The 21,338-nt window shown below is 50.9% G+C and overlaps 5 protein-coding genes across 5 annotated transcripts; 4 read left to right on the top strand and 1 right to left on the bottom strand.

The window, feature by feature from the left end:
* Positions 1-5,819: 5,819 nt before the first annotated feature.
* On the top strand, positions 5,820-6,346 carry Z519_06691 (uncharacterized protein; the record flags this gene model as incomplete). The annotated part of the gene is made up of 2 exons (XM_016764429.1): positions 5,820-5,830; positions 5,950-6,346. 2 exons carry the CDS (start codon positions 5,820-5,822, stop codon positions 6,344-6,346), a joined length of 408 nt encoding a protein of 135 aa, XP_016619511.1.
* Positions 6,347-8,711: 2,365 nt separating this feature from the next.
* Positions 8,712-9,671, top strand: Z519_06690 (uncharacterized protein; the record flags this gene model as incomplete). The annotated part of the gene is made up of 5 exons (XM_016764428.1): positions 8,712-8,733; positions 8,799-8,857; positions 8,943-9,009; positions 9,076-9,532; positions 9,635-9,671. 5 exons carry the CDS (start codon positions 8,712-8,714, stop codon positions 9,669-9,671), a joined length of 642 nt encoding a protein of 213 aa, XP_016619510.1.
* A 1,042-nt stretch (positions 9,672-10,713) lies between these two features.
* Z519_06689 (uncharacterized protein) lies at positions 10,714-13,896 on the bottom strand (the record flags this gene model as incomplete). Its single annotated transcript, XM_016764427.1, has 1 exon — positions 10,714-13,896. The coding sequence occupies one exon, from the start codon at positions 13,894-13,896 to the stop codon at positions 10,714-10,716; it is 3,183 nt and encodes a 1,060-aa protein (XP_016619509.1).
* Positions 13,897-15,093: 1,197 nt separating this feature from the next.
* On the top strand, positions 15,094-16,514 carry Z519_06688 (uncharacterized protein; the record flags this gene model as incomplete). The annotated part of the gene is made up of 3 exons (XM_016764426.1): positions 15,094-15,148; positions 15,476-15,522; positions 15,579-16,514. 3 exons carry the CDS (start codon positions 15,094-15,096, stop codon positions 16,512-16,514), a joined length of 1,038 nt encoding a protein of 345 aa, XP_016619508.1.
* A 1,533-nt stretch (positions 16,515-18,047) lies between these two features.
* Positions 18,048-20,312, top strand: Z519_06687 (uncharacterized protein; the record flags this gene model as incomplete). Its single annotated transcript, XM_016764425.1, has 1 exon — positions 18,048-20,312. One exon carries the CDS (start codon positions 18,048-18,050, stop codon positions 20,310-20,312), a length of 2,265 nt encoding a protein of 754 aa, XP_016619507.1.
* Positions 20,313-21,338: the final 1,026 nt, after the last annotated feature.

The following is a 21,338-nucleotide window of genomic DNA, read 5'->3' as shown; positions in this document are numbered from 1 at the left end:
ATTCGGCGGTATGCCAAGCGACGACGATATGAAAAATACGTAAGTATCTAGAGCAATGTGGCAATTACACTTGGGAGCGGACGGAGCGCTTAGCAGCTCTGAACCCCAGCATTTCAGGTAAGCTAGTTTCGTTGTGGCTAGCATTTCTAAACCTTACGCACAATGACGTCGTCTCATTATTAAAGCCAACGCTTAAACCCGCTTCTATTTGACCAAAACTCGGCAGTGGGTATCACACAGACCCTTTTCATCAAAGGCCAAAGTACCTCACCGTATTGGGACCTTGATATGTCGAGTTGCAATGATGCCACAATAGGAGCCGAGAGTCACTCACCAGACGAATATCTTCCAAACAAAGTTTTCTATTCTTCTTAAATTCGTGTTGGAATTATACTGTCCTATCGATCACCAATGGAATAGCGATTGAAGATAGAATTTCACCTACGCTATTTCGATTAATTTAACGCGAACAAACTTAGTGTGACACCTCAAAATGCACAGGTAGTGATCCGAAGATGTTAGTCTCCACTCATCCGTCTTCTCCCTGCAGGAAGATGAGTGAAGAAGTTATCATGTACCTGATACGGCTAGTCAGAACTTCTCTATGACGAAATCCATCTCCCTAGTGACTTTACCAGCATGTTCGAAAGTCATGACACTACCCGCTTCAGACATGTAGCGCTCGGGATCAACAATCTCAGCGGGAACATGTGATGTCAAATTTTCGTTACTGGAATCGCAGTCAGAGGGTGAATGCTGCTTAAACATATTCCATGGCGTTCGAAACTGAAAAGAGTTCTAATTTAGTGGACCCCGATACGTACGCCCCAGTTTTGACCGTGTTCCCCTATTCAGCATTAATTTTTCCGTTTGAGGTTTACGCTTCGGATTCTTTCGTAGCCTTTTCAATAATCGTCTCAGCTTGACAAGGTCGGAGCCATCTCTCCATTTCTGGGTAAGACGCCGTAGACAGACTCCGCAGAGGCATCAAATTTAGCCAAGGAAATGCGTTCATGTCGAGAGCTGTGAAATTATCACCCATTAGAATTTTTCCTTTTTCTTTGAGCCTCGACGCAAAGGCTATTATTACCGTTGACTATCTATGAAGGTCGTTCGTCTTCTCCATTTCAAGGCCAGTGTCATCATTTCATTGCGCTCAATTGACCCAGCTTAGTAGCCACTGGCGTTCAGAAGAGCGGTGTAAATTTAGCTTAATGTCGGAAAGCTGGTAACGGCATGCCAGAGCCTGGATACCGGTGCTTGACCAACGATTGCCACCATGCTTGCATGAAGTAGGCCTGCTGCCTCCCAGCTGACCAAGATTGCGCCAGTCAGTACTTTTTTCTCTAGGTCGATCACCCATTGAGCCCACCCGTCGTCGTTGAACTCGACACGAACTTAGACTCTAGGGAACATGAAAGGAACAGCCACCTCCTTGATATTCTTACCCTTACGCTTCACCTCAGCTAGGTTATGCTGACGCTTACAACATTTAAATCGATGAACACTATCTACGAGATTACAGAATGATCGGCCGTAGCCGAGAAGTCGGCCCGTGGTACCTAGGAAGTACGAGCTCTACCTTCACCTTCTGAGATAATTATGAGGGTAGCTACCCCAGCTTAATACATACCTATATGATTTAGAGAACTTCCTCCGTTGGCATCTCTGATTGTATTGTAACAAGGCAAAGTGGCTGTGCTGTTGTCGACAGGGTCGCGGGAGCGCCACTGCGGCAAACCACCTGTTGACAGGGTCGCGAGAGCACCATTGGGGCAAACCACCTGAGACGCTAGACGCTTCACCAACTGCGCAAACTGACTCAACCTCGTTGTTCCTGCAGTTCTGTGACAGGATGGCGACGGAGTAGGAGGTTTTAGGAATGCTCTTGTGGTTACAGGCCAATGTATATATAAACAGGCAGAGTCTCTCTGAATAGCCTGGGGGACAGAGCACAATCAACCAGATAGATCCACAACTGTTCTGCGTTCAACAGCTGTGCTGTGCCGTGCTGTGCAGCGCTGGTATAGTGGTACTGGGGAGGGGGGGGGGGTTGTCTAGTCACATGTCAAACCAAAAATGGGCTGGCAAGGGGAGTGCGGAACAGTCTACAGAACTAGTAGAGCGCCATTCTTTAGATTTAATCAGAAAGAGTATAAGTATTATGCTTTTGATGCCGTCTACCTATTTCTGAGTGTTCTATGGGCCCGTTCCTAGTTCTCAATGTTGTCGCCGTGCTAGGCGCTCGCTGCCCTAGCTGCTGCCTCTCTTGGGGTGATGTTGGTGGTGGCGTTGCTCTGTCAGTGTCAACCAGAAAGGCGTCCTCGATTCCCGATCGGCTGGACAGGCCTCTGTGCGTTGTTGCACGTGCACGCCGAACCCTGAAGTGCTCTGTTACAGCATCACCATGATCAGCATAAATAACTTGGTAACTCTTTTAAGTAAGCAAGGGATATATGAAGGAGGGGAAACTCTATATCGATCCGAGCTTTACTAAAGTGTATAGCTCTAGGAGAGGATGACCCATCGACATTCTAAAGTAGTTAGATGTTTGAGCGAATTGTGACAAACAGAGTGTCAAGTAAAGTGACAAGCCTCTGCTGAAACGCTAAATGTCGCTGCGCTGTTGGTGTGAGCGAGTCATAATTAGTACTCGGGATAGGACCACAAGGTATTATCACATCTTTGCTTGTTCTGGAGGCGCCAGAATCCCTATGTAGCGCACTATGGAGCTGTAGAGCCATGATCGAGACGTCTCAGTACCCACATCTCCAGTTGTCATCTAGGTAAAGCGCATGAAGCTCTTCCCTCTTTCAACTACGCCCTTCAATCCCTGTTTTTCGAGAATTGGGCCACTCTAGCGGTCAGCTTGAGACATTGTCGCTGCGAGCTGCCTACGTCCCAAGTCTCATGGCAGGAGCGAGCCCGCTGTCACTTCTGCAAGCCATGGCCCATAGTGACGACCTCACAAGACAGTATCGGTTGTCATGACATTTTCAACCAGAAGGCTGTCCGAGGCAGTGTGTTCTTCTTACCATGGTATATAATACGTTGGAACTCTAACCTCATTTTCCTAGGATTAGTTGCGATTCACAAACAACCCCAGTCCTACAAACTTTGAAGGCTGCGCTCCAAAGGCGATCCCAGTATTCACCTCAAAACCTCGGTCTTTCGCCGCACAGCGTATCGAACGGTCGACCTTACCTTCGCAGTAGGTATGCAAGTCGGCTAATCCGTCTCTTGAGTGATCCTACGGTCGAACTCCCCGAGAGCGTCGTGACTAAGTCGAACTTTGGAGAACGTGTCCAGAAGCTAGGAGGACGATGGTGAGGCTGAGCACGGCTTTCCGAAAGAGATTTATGTTTCTTTACAGTTGGCTCCAGCTCAAGATTCCTAAGCTCGCGTGAGGATCGTTCTCACTTTCGCATCTTGGGTTCTTTGAGGACGAACATAAGTGTGGAAGAGAGAAAAGGTCGAGAAAAAAGGTGCGAGGGGGTGGCCTCAAGAGAGGACACAATAAAGTTCGGCAAGTTAGCCACGGTTGCATAACGAGGAGAGGTGTGGCAGGTTATCGACGCAGCATTTCGCACCCAGTCAATGTATTGGCCGTATATCTGCGTTGATGGAGGGTTGCACACGATTTCAAATATCCACTCACATTCTCGGGACGCTGGTCTCAGACAGACAGCATTTTTGATCCAGAGCCAATTGTAGCTTGGAAGACGAGATCAACTCCTCAACCGGTGAGGTATTCAATGCGAGTCTATATGCTTTGATTCCTTGGTGATTTCACCCCATTCCCCTCTAGACCCCGCCCCAGCCGCTGACTAGTACACACCTTCGACTCCTTAAAATACTGTGTCGGGTTCACCAATCATGTCGAATTCAGCGGATTGCCCTTGCACACTTCCAGGATCTTACCCCAGGTTTTTGACTTAGATTGCCTGCGCAGTGTCTCCAGAAACAACTGATTACGTAGCCACGCTGTGTATTACCAAATTAGGCGGCTTCAAGAACTAAACTCGTGTATCAAGGAAGATCTCGAGAGACCTCGTGTCAAAGTCGCTAACACATCAATAAAGTACGTTTCACAATGCTCTCCAAGATTCGGAAAAGGAGGTTCATTCACTAATCATCTTTACCGCGTAACTTAATCAACTATCAACTTAAGAGGTAGTATAAGTTATTTATGTACGTTGCGCTGCGCCTTGTACTTAGTTTTAGATTCATCCTGTCGAGACTTTGATAATGATTTCTGTTGTGAGGATTATGTAGGAGGCTACCTGAATGCCTTCCGATCCAATTGAGTTCCGTAACCACTGGTCTTGCTGTACAGTCTACCCTGCCAACGCAACTCCTAAACTTACCGTGAGCCTGAATCCTGCCCGTTGAATCTACCTCGCTCAATTTGTCCCTTGGTCACTTTCCAACGCCCTGTGAACGATATTTTAGACAACAATGGCTTCATTCAACGCGGCTCAATCACGTCTATGTCGATCCGTGGCCATCCAATCCCAATTAGGTATACAATATTGGGGATTTCTCGTCTGCTCTGAGATCCCTTGCCTCTAGCAGCAAGGCACACCGCCGCACTCAAACATAGTACGCAAGGATAACCCCTTACTTCGGAGGTGCAGGCGACCTTCCCATTTCTTCTTCGCTTTGAGGCCATGTCCCGATAACAAGTCAAGAGAGCCGACAACACGCATGTCCCGCAGGTACTAAATTTGGGAGCCTCTTAAATAATCACGCACTTTGCAACCAAGTTGCTAGGAACTGGGTGCGTATCGGGTGAAAGGCAAGGGGAACTCCGGCCGGGCTTGAACAAGCAAGTATTCGAGCGGGATGAAAGCCTATGGCCCTATATAGCAGCCCCTGGTGGCCCCTAAGTGTACGTGACAAATGGGCCACTGGGTACCTCGTACTGGGTATTTCGTCCACGTTTGCTGGGAATTCTCCAAACAAGAAGGAGGGTATCGGGGGCCCTAGACTCGGGAATACACCATCCAAGCACTTTTATGGCCAGAACGCCCACGCCATTGCACGCTACAACAGACGCCCCTCCCTTCAATGAATACTTCTGCTTCTGGCAGTGAGCCACAGAGGACGAGAGGAAACCGGGAAACGTGCCCTCGAAGCGAACAAGGCATGTGTGCCCTGCCGTGTACGTAAAGTCGGGTGCGATGTCGCCGTGATTGGTCTCCCTTGCAGCAGCTGTACCAGCAAGCAGTGTGCTAAGGACTGTGTACAGCCGGACCGTAAGGGTTGGACCAAGTGAGTTGATTACTAATAGGATGGCTCATCGTTTATGGATCATTAGGTGCGTGCTAACAGTAGATGAGGCTCATAGGAAAGTCATACATGTCTTACCGATTCCTAGCCATGTACGAGTATACCTTAGATGATTGCCATTTTCCCAGCTGCTTCTCTTCTCCGCCTTTTTTTCTGTTCCTTCGGCGATCCTTCAGAATTCCCACTAACCGTTGCCAGACTACAGGCATCCTGGTTACATCCAACAGTAGCCAGTTTGATAGTCTCAATCAATCAAAACGATCAAAACGATCAAAACGATCAAAACATTCAAGGCACCCTTCCACTTCCAATCCCCTGGACTACCAAAGCCCACGTCAGACTGAGCCAGATCTGCTCTACCTCAATATTCTAAACGACGCCGTGAGCGAAACTACAGGATCCTGTCGACGCCACACCGTTTCCAGTACCCCCCCCCCCCCCCCCCCCCCACCGTCCAAGGTCGGAAGACTGTTTTACTCCTCGGAACTGTCTATGGACCAAGCTATTCCACTTGGACGACATTGACAATGGATATCTTGTGAAGAAGGGTGTCTTTGATCTACCTCCTTCGCGCCACTTGTGAGACAATCTTGAATCCTCCATCCTCCATCTCATTTGGGTCTTCGGCTTCACTGTACTGACAGACAAAAACAATAGAGATGCCCTCATTAAGACATACGTTGACCACGTCTACCCTTCTGTTCCCGTGATCAACAGAGCTGATTTCATTCCCAGCTATCAATCCGGCGACTGCCCGTTGGTCCTGCTCCGCGTTATATTAACACCAGCCAGTCTCCTTGCGCCAGCAGACGTGCTATCCGCCTGCGGCTTTGCCAGCCGCTCGGCGGCGCCAGAGTCGTTCTTCTCCAAGGTCAAGCTGCTCCACGACTTTGCCGCAGAAGATTACCCGTTGCTGATGCAGCAGGGATCCATCATCTTGTGCACGGTGATTCTCGACCACCCCATCGACTGGGACTTTGGCTACTGGTTCCACAATGCGATCCGCCTTGCCACCAAGCTAGACCTACGCAACACGTGCGTTTCCTACTCCTAGACTATTACACCTGTGACATGTATGGCGGGTTCTAACTGCCTACGGGCTCTCCGACAGGTGTGTTCGAGAAGATAAACCCCGAAAGGTCTTAAAGTTATACAGAAGAATCTGGTGGGCTCTCTATGTACGTCTCTCTTCTTGTCACCGTGGTCCGATTTTCCTGCTTTATACTTACTATAGCTACGTAGTTTTTAGACATTTTCCACGTCTTTGTCAATACCAGACGCTCGCGGCTACTTGAAAACACCTCCACGATCAAGCCTAGGACAGATACCTCCACTCTCACTCTGTGCACAATAGTTACCAATATGTCCTGCCTCGAGCTTTTATCGCACTCACTTAACGCGGCATTGATCCTTAAAGCTATGTGCCTTCACGTCTTTACGGACGATCGGTGATGGATAGGCGTCATGATTCAGCTAACAGCAGTAATGATATGACTTGTTTCGAACAGCCTGAGCGTATCTTGAAAAGCCTGTTCTTTACTGGGTACAGGTACACTGTCATTGCCATGCGATGACCACTTCGGAGTAGAGGGTTACTATAAACAGCTGAGAACGGAACCGAGTGGCTGAAAAGCCAGAGAGGTGTTGAACCAATCTGAGGTCAGTAAGTTGATTGATTGAAGAGCGGCGTTCGATCAGTGACGGAAGAGGCTTTAATACCGGCCTGTGCAACGTCGCCAAGAGGTATCTTCCTTAGCCTAATCGGGCTAGGTCAAACCGAGAGAAGCAGGCAACTCCCGATTCCTTTTTCCCGCACAGCCTTAGACCTTATAACAAGAATCTTTTCAGCTGAAAGGTATTCCGCTCTCAAGACCGAGCATCGGGGGAAGGCCTCGAATTTATTTTCCTCTTTCGAGCCTGCAAGGTACGCTGATCGACAACGGTCACATCAACAATAGCTTGCTGAGTCGCTGAAACCAAATTCCCACGGTCTTCCGTCCACCCTCTTGAATGATCATTCCCAATGCGGCAGACTACGGTCAGCCGCGGAGTTTAATCGCGGTGCGCTAAAGACACTTTCCTCGATGTTGTCGAAGCCTCTCATAACAGTCCGAACGGGGAACATAGATGAGAAAGAAGGATGGGATGCCCAAGATGCCGTAATCGCTCGCTTCACCAATCATGGTCTCAACCCTGAGCGATAAGGCTCTCCTTGCTTCGACTGTAGTGGCTCGCGAGTCGCTACAGTCTCATTGAAGTCTGAGGGCGAAGCCGGAAAGGCATTACTGTTGAACGGCAAGACTTTGGGCTGGAAAAGGTGGACATTGACCACGACTATTTTTGCCTCACCGTTCTTGCGACGCCCCAGCGGCCGAGTTTGCTTCAGTCACGAGTTCAATTGGCGCGATCGTCACCGTGTCGATAGTGTGCAAAGGCCTTGCCAACGACATTCTCAACAGTGGAGCTTCCGCCACTGCACCTGCGAGCACAGATATGAATGTAGATACCAACAGCGGACCAGCAAGAACTGCGGGAGTGCTGGGAGTTATGGGAGGGTCTCTCCTGGCTGTCGTTACAGGATGGTGACAAGGCGCGGTGGAGTCATGTCATGCATGGCATTATCGGCGGCCATGGGATCGAGAAATACGAAGTAGAGGAAGATCGACCGTGGAGGCGGGTGGCGTCAGCCATGCGAGCGAGGCTAGCATCAATCAGGGTCCCAGTCACGTGGGCGAGTGCAACCACACGTGCGGTTGCTACAGTACTTGGGTACCTCGTAGATAAAATATAAGGGAGAAGACGGGTGACAGGTTTTTCGCACGATGCTATAGATACCTATCTAGACGCTGTAAATATATATAGAGTTATTAATCATCACCTCTAATAACTAGATTAGGTCTGAACACATAATAGGATTGTCCGTAGGGCTTAAGGTGCTCTTTAGGGGAGCCCCTTATGGCGCCCTTCTCCCTAAGCAGCCCCTAACGGACACCGGGAGAGTTGCCTTGGCATGACTAGAGCTTTCTTAGCTTGTTAGCGAAGTTACTTGCCAATCACAGACTGCACTGCACATGCGCGTCTGCGGCTTCGCTGCATCTGAACAGGCTGGCAGAATTATTATTCCTGTACCAGAATTACCTGCGCATTTTCGCCATCTCCACCACCATCTCACTCGTACGCCATCGTCTCTCCTTTACCACTCACCGCGCGATCCAATTCCAATTCCAGTATCACTTTCACTTCCCGTTGCAGCTCCAGATCCAGATTATTTTCGGCTTCTTCTTGTCTTCAACAATCCAGGTGAACGACAGCAGGCGTTGCCGCGCCTTGCGGACTACCCTCTGGAATCTACTCTCTGATTCCGATCCCATTGTTGGCACTTGTCCAGCTGCTCATTTTCCGATTGAATCTCGCCCACTATGAATCTCTTCAGGTTACTCGGTATGCGCACACAGACTGTTCTAGAAGATGCGACAACATGCTAATTGAACTGTTCCTCTGCACAGCGGACCTGTCGCATCTAGTCTCTATCTTCATCCTCCTTCACAAGATGAAGATCTCGAATGTATGTCGAACCCAAGCCCCACGAGCCAATATCGGCGAGAAAATACAGGGCCATCGCTGACCGCTCATCCTTCTTGTTCAAACAGTCATGTTCAGGCATCTCCTTCAAAACACAAGCGTTATATTTTCTCGTCTACGTGACGAGGTACCTTGGTCCGTCCAACTCCCAACCTTCAACCACACGAAGGCTTCTTGTCTAACATAGGCGTCGACGCTTAGATCTCTTCTGGACCTTCACCGATAGCGCATGGAACACCATCTTCAAACTCATCTTCCTCTCCTCCTCCCTTTACACCCTCCATGTAATGTTAAACGACTACAAACCAACCCACGATCCCAACCTGGACACATTCCGCGTCTCCTACCTTACCGGTGGTTCAGCCATCCTCGCCCTGCTTTTCCCCTACCGCTACACGATCCCAGAAGTGCTGTGGGCGTTCTCCATCTGGCTCGAGAGTGTCGCAATCTTGCCGCAGTTGTTCATGCTTCAAAGGACAGGCGAGGCTGAGACAATCACCACGCATTACCTGTTTGCATTGGGGATATACCGGGCTTTGTACATCCCGAACTGGATCTATCGGTGGTTTGCAGAGGGACATTTTGATCCGATTGCCGTGGTCGCCGGTGTGATCCAGACGGTTTTATATTCGGACTTTTTCTGGGTTTATTATACAAAGTGAGTTTTTACATTTTCTTGCCCAGGCAACCAATCTTGGAAAGGTTGGAAGGTAAGCAAGGCGGCTAAGAGAGTTGATACTAATTTGTGTGCACTTGGTAGGGTTCTCAAAGGGAAGAGCTTCAAGTTGCCAGTTTGAGAGCGATGCTTGTATGAAGATCGGGACCCATCTGGTCCGACCCCGAATATTACTCCTCTTTAGCTTGCTTTCGATCTCGGGCGTCGAGCGGATGTTCGAGAGCAAGACCAGGCGTCTGGGGAAGCACGGAATGGGATAGAAAAAGAAGGGCTTTTTTTTTGAGAATGAAACCCATTTGTAAAATTTTAAACATGCCATGCGGAAGGAAATTTCATGACCATCCCAGAGAGCCCCTTCTCAACGTTCATCCACGGGGCTTGAGAGCCAGACACCCAGGGTCAAGGACAGTCGGAATGCCGACTGTTTTATTGCGCGGCCTCCATACCTTTTGGTGGTTGCAAAAGGATGACTTACAGAGGCTCATGCACCAGGATGCGCCGCCGAGGAAACACAGAGAGAACAAGCCGGAGAAGCACTCGTGCTGTGTAATCAATCAAACCAAAATCAAAATCGATAAGCAAAGTGAAGCGGTAAAGGAGGCATGAATGAATATCATGGACAAGCAAAAGGCGAAGGGAGTCGAAATACTAAATACCTAGGCCACCAACTAGCTCGCTAGGTCTGGAGGACCTGTCGAAACCTTCACGCCCGACCGCAATTGTCGATCTGAATCTCAAACCGCGATATTAGTAGTCACTCAGGACTTGAGGGCGCGCTACCTACTCAGAATTTAGAACTCGATATCCAGTGGGTCCTGAAGACCCCAGGACCCAGAACCCAGGACGAAGTACATATGAGTAAGGATAGAGTGAAGGCGATCGAGTTATTAACAAGTGGGAATCGGTATTGTGCCATTTGATCGACTCCAAGAAATCTGTCTCGTTGAGAGGTTCCGGACACCGGCGACTCGCGAGCCGCGTAAATAAATAAAGGAATGTACTTTGTATATAAATATATGGATCTATACCCAAGATTCGGGAGCACCTGCTTCCTCCGGGCTCCGGCTAGCTTCTCCATTTCGTACCATTTTCGGGGCCACTGTTCCCGCCTCACGCCGTAGGGATGGAGTTTCTTTTTAACCCGATGTACTGTTAACATCCAGCTAATTCTCTCCCCAATTGTGTTTCGTCCCCAACACGGCCAACACAACCACGAGTGCACATACGACGACACCGACGGCGCTCATCCATCGATTCAGATTTCTCCACCACCGTGCGTTTTGGAATTTCAGTTCCGCCACGCCCGCAGTGTGCCGTTCATAGCGGAGTCTGGCTATGATGTCCATCGACTCCAACTCTTGTTCTGCTTGGGAGTAATTGGAACTGCGCTGCTGAGACGGAGAATGACGCATTGATTGCGTTCGCGACTCTGATTGCTGTGGAGGATATGATTGTCGATGTCCTTGACGCTGTTCTTGCACGACTTGCTTTTCGATGTCCCCAAAGCTCGCCGGCCTTGTTGGAAGCGGCAAAAAAGCAGCGATGAACCAAGCCAGGGGTATGAGGAAACCGGTGGTAAAGCAAATCGCCTGGATGGAGCGGAGATCAATCCGCAGCGGATGTTGGGGCTGGCCGCTGGTGACGAGATCGGGCACACCGGTCGTCCAGCGGGATTTGGCGTTGAATGGGTGCCCGAAGCCACGAGAAACTGACGAGCCCGTGTCGAGGCGAGCGTCATGATGAAGGTGCGGAGAAGAAGACCAACGATGCCAGGAACGACGCAATACATTTCCACTTCCACTTCCTTGAGCGTGATGTATCACGGACTGGTTCGAGTCGGACTGAGAGCCACTGCTGCTATAGGTATAGCTGTGATGGTGAATCATGTAGCTTGAGCCGCGTCCGTCTTCGTGTGGTTGTTGATGGATCTCGACTATGCCGGCCCAATGAGCACGAGGGTCTGCGGGGTGTAATGGTAAGGAAACTGAGCGAGAGTGAGTATTAGGATAGGACTGAATTTGGGGATAAGATTGTCGCCGGCCGCCTGAGGCTAGAGCCGCTGTTGCGGGAGGGCGCACTGGATTCGAGACCAACGGACCAACACCAGGGAGACGGTGGGATTTCCGGGCCTCGAGTTTTGGTCGTTTCTTTGGTCGAAAAAGGCCACCAACGTGGTCGGTCATTGCCTGGTGGATGTTGCGCATGCTGGGGCTGGCGCTCGATTTGGACGTCTCGGGTCGTGAAGGCAGCTCTAAATGTACAGGAATCGGTGCTTGATTTGCCGCCAACTCTCTCAAATTCAAATATGAACCGCTGGAATAGAGATACTGAAAAGAGTCCCTGTAAAAGCCTGAATAATATCTTCGGGCCCACGTGGGTACAGGGACGATGCTCGTAATACTGCTAGAAGAACCTGGACGCAAGGAATTGGAAAGGAAACTGTTGTGTCGTGACTGCGTAAATGATTTCATGGAATTAAGTCGCGTGATTGACTGTTGTGAAGATGTATTAGAAGACGAGTTCAGGTAGCCGCCGCTCCTGGTTGGTCGAAGAGGCGGTGATCTATATGCAGAGGGTAATGCTGAGACTTCGTCCGTGGCTTCGTTGTGGTGAGAGTCCACCTCTTGGTGATTGCATTCGCATTCATATTCGAACCGGGACCCAGATCTTGGTTCGATTTCCGGAATAAGTCGGATTTGTGTTAGATTTGCGTCTTCGTTGATGATGTAGGTGGAGGCCGGGGCTAGTTCATCAGAATGGAGATATTCGTCGAGATCGTCAGGTATAGATGATACTTCACTGGTTGCTCTTGTTCTGGTCCACGAGCCTTCGGAGGGAACGGCTGATAACCTCGATGAGAATTTCGATGTAGACCCTTCAGTGGACATGGATCTGGAATGACGTTTGGGCACAGCGAGGCCGGCATGTTGGCTTACAGCAGGAGCCTGAACAACCGGGTACTGAATACGTGGTGGACTTGAGCTTAGAGCGGCCTGAAGACTGGCATGAGTGTCGGCGACAGAACTGCTATCGGAACTGGAATCGTCTCTTGCCAAAATTCGAACCACTGGGCTTGATTCGTCGATAGATTCGTTGGTCTGTTGGATGCTCTGTGGCGCTGACGATGGTATTCCTGGGTCCACAGGAGAACTCGTGCTTGCAGCAGTAGAAGACGGAATGTGACGGTGAACGGGAGGACTAGATGCAAGGGGAATCCTCGCTCCAACTCGTTCGGCAAAAGACCTCCCTCCTCCAGATTGAGACCTTTTCCTCTTCCTCGAAGAACTTGACGAAGATCGCGAATGGGTAGTATATTTTGAGAGGTCAGGTCGAGCTGTTGAGGGCGGAGACATTCCCAATTTTACCACCTTTGGACTCGACAACGGGTCGCTGCTTTGAAAATGTTCGGTACTAGAGGAGTGCGCGAGGCGGACGACGTTGGGACTGGAGGATTGGTCGCTGCTTTGAAACTCCTCCGTACTCGAGGTGTGGGCCAGACGGACCACATTTGGACTGGACGATTGATCGGTGCTCTGAAACTGTTCCGTGCTTGACGTATGTGCGAGACGAACGACGTTGGGGCTCGAAGAACCATCTTTCCCAGAGTTTGCACTTGGAATCTCGTCAAATGCTCCCAGCAAAGGACTGTTCAGGTCTTTGAAAGCTGGCGGTCTCGGACTCGATGTTACTCCCAATACTTTGTAGTTCGGAGTTGAGGTCACAATATCCTTCTCCGGAATCGAGGTAAATGAGGTACGCGACGAAATCCTCTTAAGAGCGCGGCTTCCGGTGGGCATAGACGGTAGCAAGGCCAAGTCATCCGAGGATATCTTTTGCAGAGACTCCCAGGCGTATGCGTTAGACAGGCTTTCACTAGAGCTGATGCTCCTGAGCCGAAACGAGCTCGCAGTACTCGGGCGGAGCGGTGGTGACGTAGCGGTTGAAGGACGGGACGATTCTTCGGCTTGAGATTCATACAAATCCCTTAATGCCTTTACCGATCGCTTCAGTCTAACGGTAGGTTGTGAGCCTCCTCGCGAGCCTCGTGAAGCATCGCTGCTTCTGACCGATTCATTCTCATAGTGAAACCCGGAAGTGTCGCTCAGCGGGCTTAGCCCGAAGCTCCTCTGCTTGCGGATGGTACTGGGGAGGAGAACATGTGCTGGTTTCGTGGGAAACGGTGTGGCGTTGTATATGTTCAAACTCTCTTGATCTGATCTTGGCTCTTTACCCACACGAGCGGAAATCTCATTGGTCTCCGAAGATGTACGTTCTTGTAACGGGGTGCGTCTGGGAAAAGTCCGCTTCGGCGATCTTTGCTGAACCAACGAAGGGGACGAGGACATAGCTATCTCATTGTCACGAGGAGCAACCGGTGATGCATTCGGTGACCCGGTGGGTTTAATGTCGATTCTCGAGGGTGTAGTGGTTAGGAGAGTTGACAGGGTAACGAACGACTAAAGGTGAGGTCTGCAATTCGAAAGAACGCTGGGTGGGCGCTCAGGGTGCAGGAGAGTGTCTTATTGATGTCTCAATGCGAGCCTCATAGCAATGAGATTCGGAGAAACAGTGGACTGCAATGTACTTGTAGCTTGGGTTAGGATGATGATGGGGCCGAGCTGCATATGCATGCTGCAGGGCGAGTTAAATTGAGATCTGATCGGCTTGTGGACTGGCGGCGTGCAACTGGGCGTCTGGTGTCTGAGAGTTGGTCTGGTATGTGCAGAACTGGGTGTGTATGTACATAGGAAAAGAATGTTGGATGTTGTCGGCGTACTCGGTAGGGTTGGAGAGTCGCAGGCACCGAGGATCGTTTTGGGAGACACTGCTTGTTACCCGCCTTGCGATTTTTCGGGATCAGGGGAGGAGAATTAAACGGCCTTGAGATCCCAGTTTCCTTCTCTTGTGAGAGGCTTGTACCCATGTAAAATTGGAGTGGCTGCGATGGTCACAGCGGTGCCAGTATTGAGCAAGGACCAACTGCGCAGCTGGTGGTGTGGATTGCTTTTGTGTCAAGGAGTCTGTCTTCGGCAAATGGTGGGAAAGTCGCGTCTCACGCTTTGGCTTCCTCCATCTCGGTCGCGTGGCATCCTGCACCTCTTGAAATTCACCGATTGGGGGGAAGGGTGTCGCGAAATTAACGCGACAATCTGGCTGCGACAGGGGGAAGAAGTGGAGGAGGGCGCACAATGAGGCGCCAGCAAGTGGCACACCCGCGCAGGGAATTCCAATTTTCCGGGTCGAAAATCAGAGGGACCACGTCAATAGCGTCGCCGCTCAGGCCACAGTGATGATTTGAACAAGACACACGGTGACATTGGCCGCAGGAAAGACATACATAACATGCCCACACACCGACTCTTGCATCTCTGATCGAAAACGCCACGATTTCCTCTTTGGGAACGTCGAAGGCCCCTTTATTATTATCCCGACTCCAGACTCCAGACTCCCTAGTCAACCTGACAGCACCCCAAGCTCCCTTTGCAACGTCCTTTCTACCACTCACGTCCTCATCCGCTGGCTGCCAGCGCCCGGCTTCAACTATGGCTCCCATGGACTTCTTCGTCAAGCTGAGAAACACCTATTTTGGCCATGCAGGTGCGTTGGACGCTTCATTGGTTGGCAGTTGTCGCCATGTCTGCTCTCCGCTCTTCTGAAACTAGTTCTCCCACATGCCACACACAGACCTTCAGGCTTCTGGTGCTTCATGGCGATGAACGGCTGTCAATCTAAAATTCTCCCCCTCCCCGAATCCACCCATTGACCAACCCATGATTCAAATCGTTGCGTTGTCCATGGATTGCTGGTCTTGACCCCGACTGATGCGGTTACATATCGATAATGTCGTAACCGGCCGCGATAGGCCATGGCTGATGGATCCTGGCTGATGCCTATTGATCATTGCTGATCCGAATGACCAAACAGACAAGGACAGGCCCGTCATTTCGCCTACCACAGCAGCCTTTCTATCGGTACGCAAAATGTGGCCCGTACTCCATATGTACAGCTCTGATCAACCCTCCACCAGGTCACTTGCACACTAATATACGTGGTCCCTTTCTACTTGTCCTCATCAACCCGACCATCGCCTACCCTAAATCGCGACGCCCCCAGCGTCATCCGTGCACGCATTCGGACCGTCACTTTGGCCTGTATCATCGCCAGCGTCGCCACTCTCTATGTGCTGACCAGAACAGCGAAGCTCTCCCTGTCCGATGCTTTGCACATGCTGGGTTGCTGGCCAGTTCGCCCTTTGGACCTGTTCAGATCCTTGATGTTGACATTCCTGCTATATGTCGGACCGCTTTTCGAGAAGATCTTCATCGAAAGAGATGTCGATGATCTGCTTCATCGTGGTGTCGCTGCGATTAGTGAAACTCTCAGCAGTTGGCAAGGTTACAGGAACTTCGTCGCTGGACCCATCACAGAGGAAATAATTTTTCGCTCTGTTCTCATTCCCATACACCTGCTCGCGAAAGTCTCACCTAGCAAAGTCGTCTTCCTGACACCACTCTACTTCGGCATCGCACATATCCACCACTTTTATGAGTTTCACTTGACGCACCCTCACGTCTCGCTCCTACCGGTGCTGCTAAGGTCGCTATTCCAGTTCACCTATACTACACTCTTTGGGTGGTTTGCAGCGTTTATCTACCTGCGGACGGGGTCAGTCTACGCCTGCATCATCATTCACTCATTCTGCAACTGGGTCGGTCTTCCTCGCTTCTGGGGCCGCGTGAGAAGGCGGGACGACTATCCTATCTCCCCGCTTGCTATCCGCGGGAAAGACGATACAGATGTCGTCCATGCGCAGGGAAAAGGCGAGAAACTGGGGTTGAGGTGGACGGTGGCGTATTATCTACTTCTAGTGGCGGGTGCCATTGCATTTTATCGAGGGCTGTGGCCGTTGACGACATCCGATGCGGCTGTGGCCGAGTTTGCAACAAATAAACGCAAGACATAAAGCTCCAGATCTGTTATAGGGGAATGGGCAGAGATAACAAGAAGCCCAGCCCAAGACCAAAAGACCTTTTGGACTACGCGTACGGAAGGAGGAGCCGCTGTCTGTATACTGATGGGAAATGAATCAGTCCCAGTGTAGTACCCCTACCTAGCCTTCCGGCGCTGGACTGTTGCATTTCTCCCTTTCCTCTCCTTCCTCCTTTCTTCCCATCTACCCCACCCAGCGTCCTGGATATCTTCTGTGACAATCAAATCCCTGACCCTCAGCCTCCTACATATCCAAAAATCCAAAGCCCAATCTAGCCACCCATAATGCCGTAGATACGACGTGAATACAAACCAGGTGACCGCAAAGAGAGCCCCAGCAGCAACTCCAACCCAAACTTGCTTTGGCGTGTGGTAGTTCAAGTAAACGCGGCTAGCGGCGACAGCCCCGGCGCCCGTACACGCGACGAAAGATAAAACGAGGCGCTCGGCGCGTGTGGTAGGTGAATAACTTGCTGAAGGATTGGGGACGTGCCGGAAAATTAAGAATAGACTCAATGAGATGGCGAAAAAAGCCACAAATTGGGAGTGCGACGAGGGCATGCCATAGCCTTTGCCCGTCATTTCTGTCCGTCCACAAAGAATTAATCGAACTTGGACCTCCTATAACCTCAAAATAGCAACGGGTCTGGGGGTGAGCGAAAGAAGGGACGTACGTTTAGGGCGTTCTTGTCGAATCAACCGTTTCAAGGCAAAATTTACGACTTCACAAGCCATTTGGCCAGCGAACATGAGGAATATCTCGGCTTCCCGCGATGCCCATATCAGCGTCACATAGGCCACACAGAGGCCTTGTGGCACCAGAGCTAGCCATGCTGATGCATAGGATATGGGGTCCCCGGGAGTCTGGGAACGTTAGCCGTGCCAAAGAGCAAGGCACTTTCAGTGCCGAGTATGAATAGACGCTACGTACATAGCGGACATGGGTGAGCGATAACGAAGCGAGTGGCTGGTCGTCCATCCTTGACAGATACCTAGGTATCTATCAAAGAAGGCGGAGAACGGATGACTCAAACAGCCGGAGGATCGAATCAACGTCAAAAAGGGTGTTAGAGGGAGATGTTGGAGATGACAAGCGAGGCTGAACCAACTGTGGCGAGATTAAAGCCACCACGCCACCACAAGCCTCGCTTTGTTTTGCTAGTTGAAATCCTGGTGCCTCGTCGATTCTTTCCCTGCAATCAGAAGCGACCTTTTTGTTTCTTTTTCCTCTCTCCACAGCGCCTGGTGCGTCATTGTTTGGTTGTTGAGCATGTCGTGAATGAGTCGTGCCTCTTTACCGAGTCCGAGATTGATAATGCGCCCGTTGTGGCTTGGTACTCCTTCTTCTCTACAAAGAGCGACATCCTTTCAAAGGCATTTTGTCTTTGTTGACTTGTCGGGCATCTCCCATGGCCCCCCAATAAATATTCTCATTTTCCTCTGAATTCCGCCCTCAGGCCCTCTTTTCCCCGCATCATTCCCATCCATCCTCAATCTCTGTAAAACGATGGACGATACTAACCAAAATACGAGTGAAGACGAAAGAGCCATTGAACTTTCAACCATCGCCGCCATTTATCCTGAACTCGTGGTTGACGATCAAGACCCATATACTGCTACTCTCGACCTCGCTGTAACACCCGTCCGGCCGCTGCGGATTCTCTTTCAACCCTCGACAGACAGTGCGCCACCCATTCTTCCCACACCACCTACCTCTCCTGAGCAAAGCCAGAATGATAGCGGCGCGAAGCTTGCGTTACAACAGCCTGTCCTTCCCCTCGACGCTCACGAGCTCTCTCATTTGCCCCCACTGTCGCTCCGAATCTCGCTGCCGGTGGGTTATCCAGCCACGAAACCTCCGGTCATTTCAGTCTCCGTTACACCTCAATGGCTGTCTCGACCCGTTTTGAAACGCCTCAAGGACGATTGTGCTAGGCTGTGGGAAGAGCTGGGGAAAGATCAGGTCGTCTATGCATATATAGACCATGTCCAACAAGAGGCGGAACAAGCTTTTGGTCTTGCGGGGGGAATGGACGTTGAACTGTCTAGTGACCTGAAGCTGGCATTGCTAGATTTCGACCTCAAAACCAAGCGCGAACATTTTGAGAAAGAAACCTTTGACTGCGGGATTTGTCTAGAGCCGAAGAAGGGGAACTATTGCCACAAGCTCATGATGTGCGGGCACGTCTTTTGCGTCCCGTGCTTACAGGAGTTCTACAAGAGTTGCATAACGGAAGGAGATGTTGATAATGTCAAGTGTCTTGACCCTGGTTGCGGCAAAGATGAACCTGGAGGGATGGGCGCGAACGGTCGGCCCCCGAAGAGGCGGAAACAAGACCAAACACTCAACCCCAGTGAACTGTTGCAGATTCCCATCGACCAAGAACTCGTCCAGCGGTACGTGCGTCTCAAACGAAAGAAGCGGCTTGAATCGGACAAGAATACCATCTACTGTCCTCGACAATGGTGCCAAGGAGCCGCAAAGTCGAAGAAACATCCCAAACCCATTGACCCGTTGAATGATGTTGAGGAAAGCTCAGAATCAGAAGAAGAACAATCCGATTCGGCGTCTGGAAAGAACAAGCAACGCGAGCTGGAAGATGTACCTGTTTCGGAACGTCTCGCTGTGTGCGAGGACTGCGATTTCGCATTCTGCAGTGTCTGCCGGAGGGGATGGCACGGCGTGCTGGTGAGATGCAATCCTCGACGAGAAAAGGAAATCAACGAAGAAGAGGCGGCCTCAATGGCATATCTGAAGAAGCACTCTACCCCTTGTCCGACCTGCAGCGCACCGGCGCAGAAGACGATGGGATGTAACCACATGACTTGCTTCAGGTGCAAATGCCATTTCTGCTACCTGTGTGCGGCATATCTTATGCCTGACAATCCTTATAGTCACTACAACGACACCAAGAGCCCATGTTATATGCGTCTGTGGGTGATGGAAGAAGGGGATGGCGAAGGCGTGGACGCCGATCGTAATCCAGATCTTGCAGAATGGGACGAGATTGACGATGCAGATGATGGGTCGGACGATGAAGGGCTCCCGCCCGAGAACTTTGCCGCATTTCAAGGCGACCATGGACGACCGTTTGCCGATGAAGAAGATACTGATGATGAAGAGCCGGCACCTGACCAGCGGCGCAATCGCCAAATGCACATTGAAATCGTGAACTTTGCGCGACCCGGAGCACAAAATGCTCACCGAATCGAACTTCCCGAACGACCTCGGGCTCCAGCTCGTGTCGAAGCCCCTATTCCCCCACAAGTACCGAATCCACCAAGACCGAGACGTCGACGGAGAGGTGGTGGCCAACAAGCGAACCGCCAACGTGCGATGGCGAACGAGCCTGCCCGCGCAGCCCAGGCTCAAGGGCAAGCTCGGGCTCGGGTTCATCTTCATGTTGCATTGCCTGGACGGGATATTCGAGCAGTCGAAGACCGGCAGAATGGCCTCAACCGGGTACATGGCGACAATGTAGCTGTTCTGCCTAACGGCAACGTTGATGGCAATGCCGATGCCGCGAATCCTCCAGCACAGCTTCCGCTTGCTGCTCCCGGTCAAGGAAATCATCCGGCCGCTGCGCACGGCGCGCATGCGGGTCCTGTGCGCGCCATGGGGCTAGAACGGTTCTTGCAGCTTGCACAGCAAGACCAAGAGGATGAGTGGGACTCGGACGAGCTGGACGAAGATGATTTCCAAGCCATGGAGCATGAGCAAGAGCACGAGCCACGGCGGAGAAGACAGGAGAGGGTCATGGGCTGGCGGTGACAATTCACATGACATAAGCCTGCGGGGCAAAAAACTTTGAATATAGAAGCGATATTGAACATCAGAATGATGTAGCTTGTATATGAACCTCTATGCTGAACAAACACGGTGCAGTTGGGCGACTGCCTAAACCTGTCTAGACAACTCAAAAAGTTGCTGAAAAGGTGCGCCGGGTCTTGAGAAGACCTCGAGTTGGGTGCCTAGCACAGACAAGGAGGTTGATCTGTAAAGCTATACGTATCATCAGCTCCAGCCAAGTAGGGGTCTCAAGGCTGACTAGGCTGTGGAAAGGGAGGGGATCAACAGCGGGGCATATTGTCATCTAGCTAGGAACACTGCCTAGCCTGTTGGAACGATCGCATTCAGCTGGATCACCTGCTGCCAACGGGCTGGTCGAGCCATCCTCGCCATGTTGGATTTCGAGACGAAGAGACTGCACAGTGCAAATATGGACGGCGTTGCTTTTGCCTTCTGAAATCCCGTGTGAGGATCTTCATAATACTAACCGATACCCCATCTACACCATACGCCCCACTCTCTGTTCGTTGCTCTCGTATCTAGAGCATCGTGATCACATCGTGAAGGACAATCCAGAGCTCAGTCCTCGAACGCAAGGTAGCTAGAAGCACATCGAAGATCGCATCCGGGACAACGTTTGATCAGACACGTGGTGTCGCTGAAATTCCCCCAATTGTGTGGAGGATATTTGCGGGTTAGGGATCGGCTGACGCAATGATCATCTTGTGCTGCTAACAAGGAGTTGGTGGTGTCGATGAGTCTTGTAGTTCAGCGAGACTGTCAACAGGAAGTTGAAGATGCTGCGGTGAAGCAGCCGTGATGTCATGCGGTGATGCCAAGACGCGCTAAACGCAAATGTGACGTCGATCTTCGAAGGGGTGGAAAAGTCCAACACCAAGACAGAGGCCAGGCTTGGGCCAGCCGGACCAGGCTTATCCTTTGTGCAACAGCCTTCCCACGGTGCCCATGGTGCCCACCACGGCTAGCATCTATTATTTTTGCTCTTGC

This window comes from Cladophialophora bantiana (assembly GCF_000835475.1).
Source record: "Cladophialophora bantiana CBS 173.52 unplaced genomic scaffold supercont1.9, whole genome shotgun sequence".
Taxonomy (NCBI): domain Eukaryota; kingdom Fungi; phylum Ascomycota; class Eurotiomycetes; order Chaetothyriales; family Herpotrichiellaceae; genus Cladophialophora; species Cladophialophora bantiana.
Note: the sequence above shows the minus strand (reverse complement) of the source record. Positions and strands in the feature narration are given on the sequence as shown.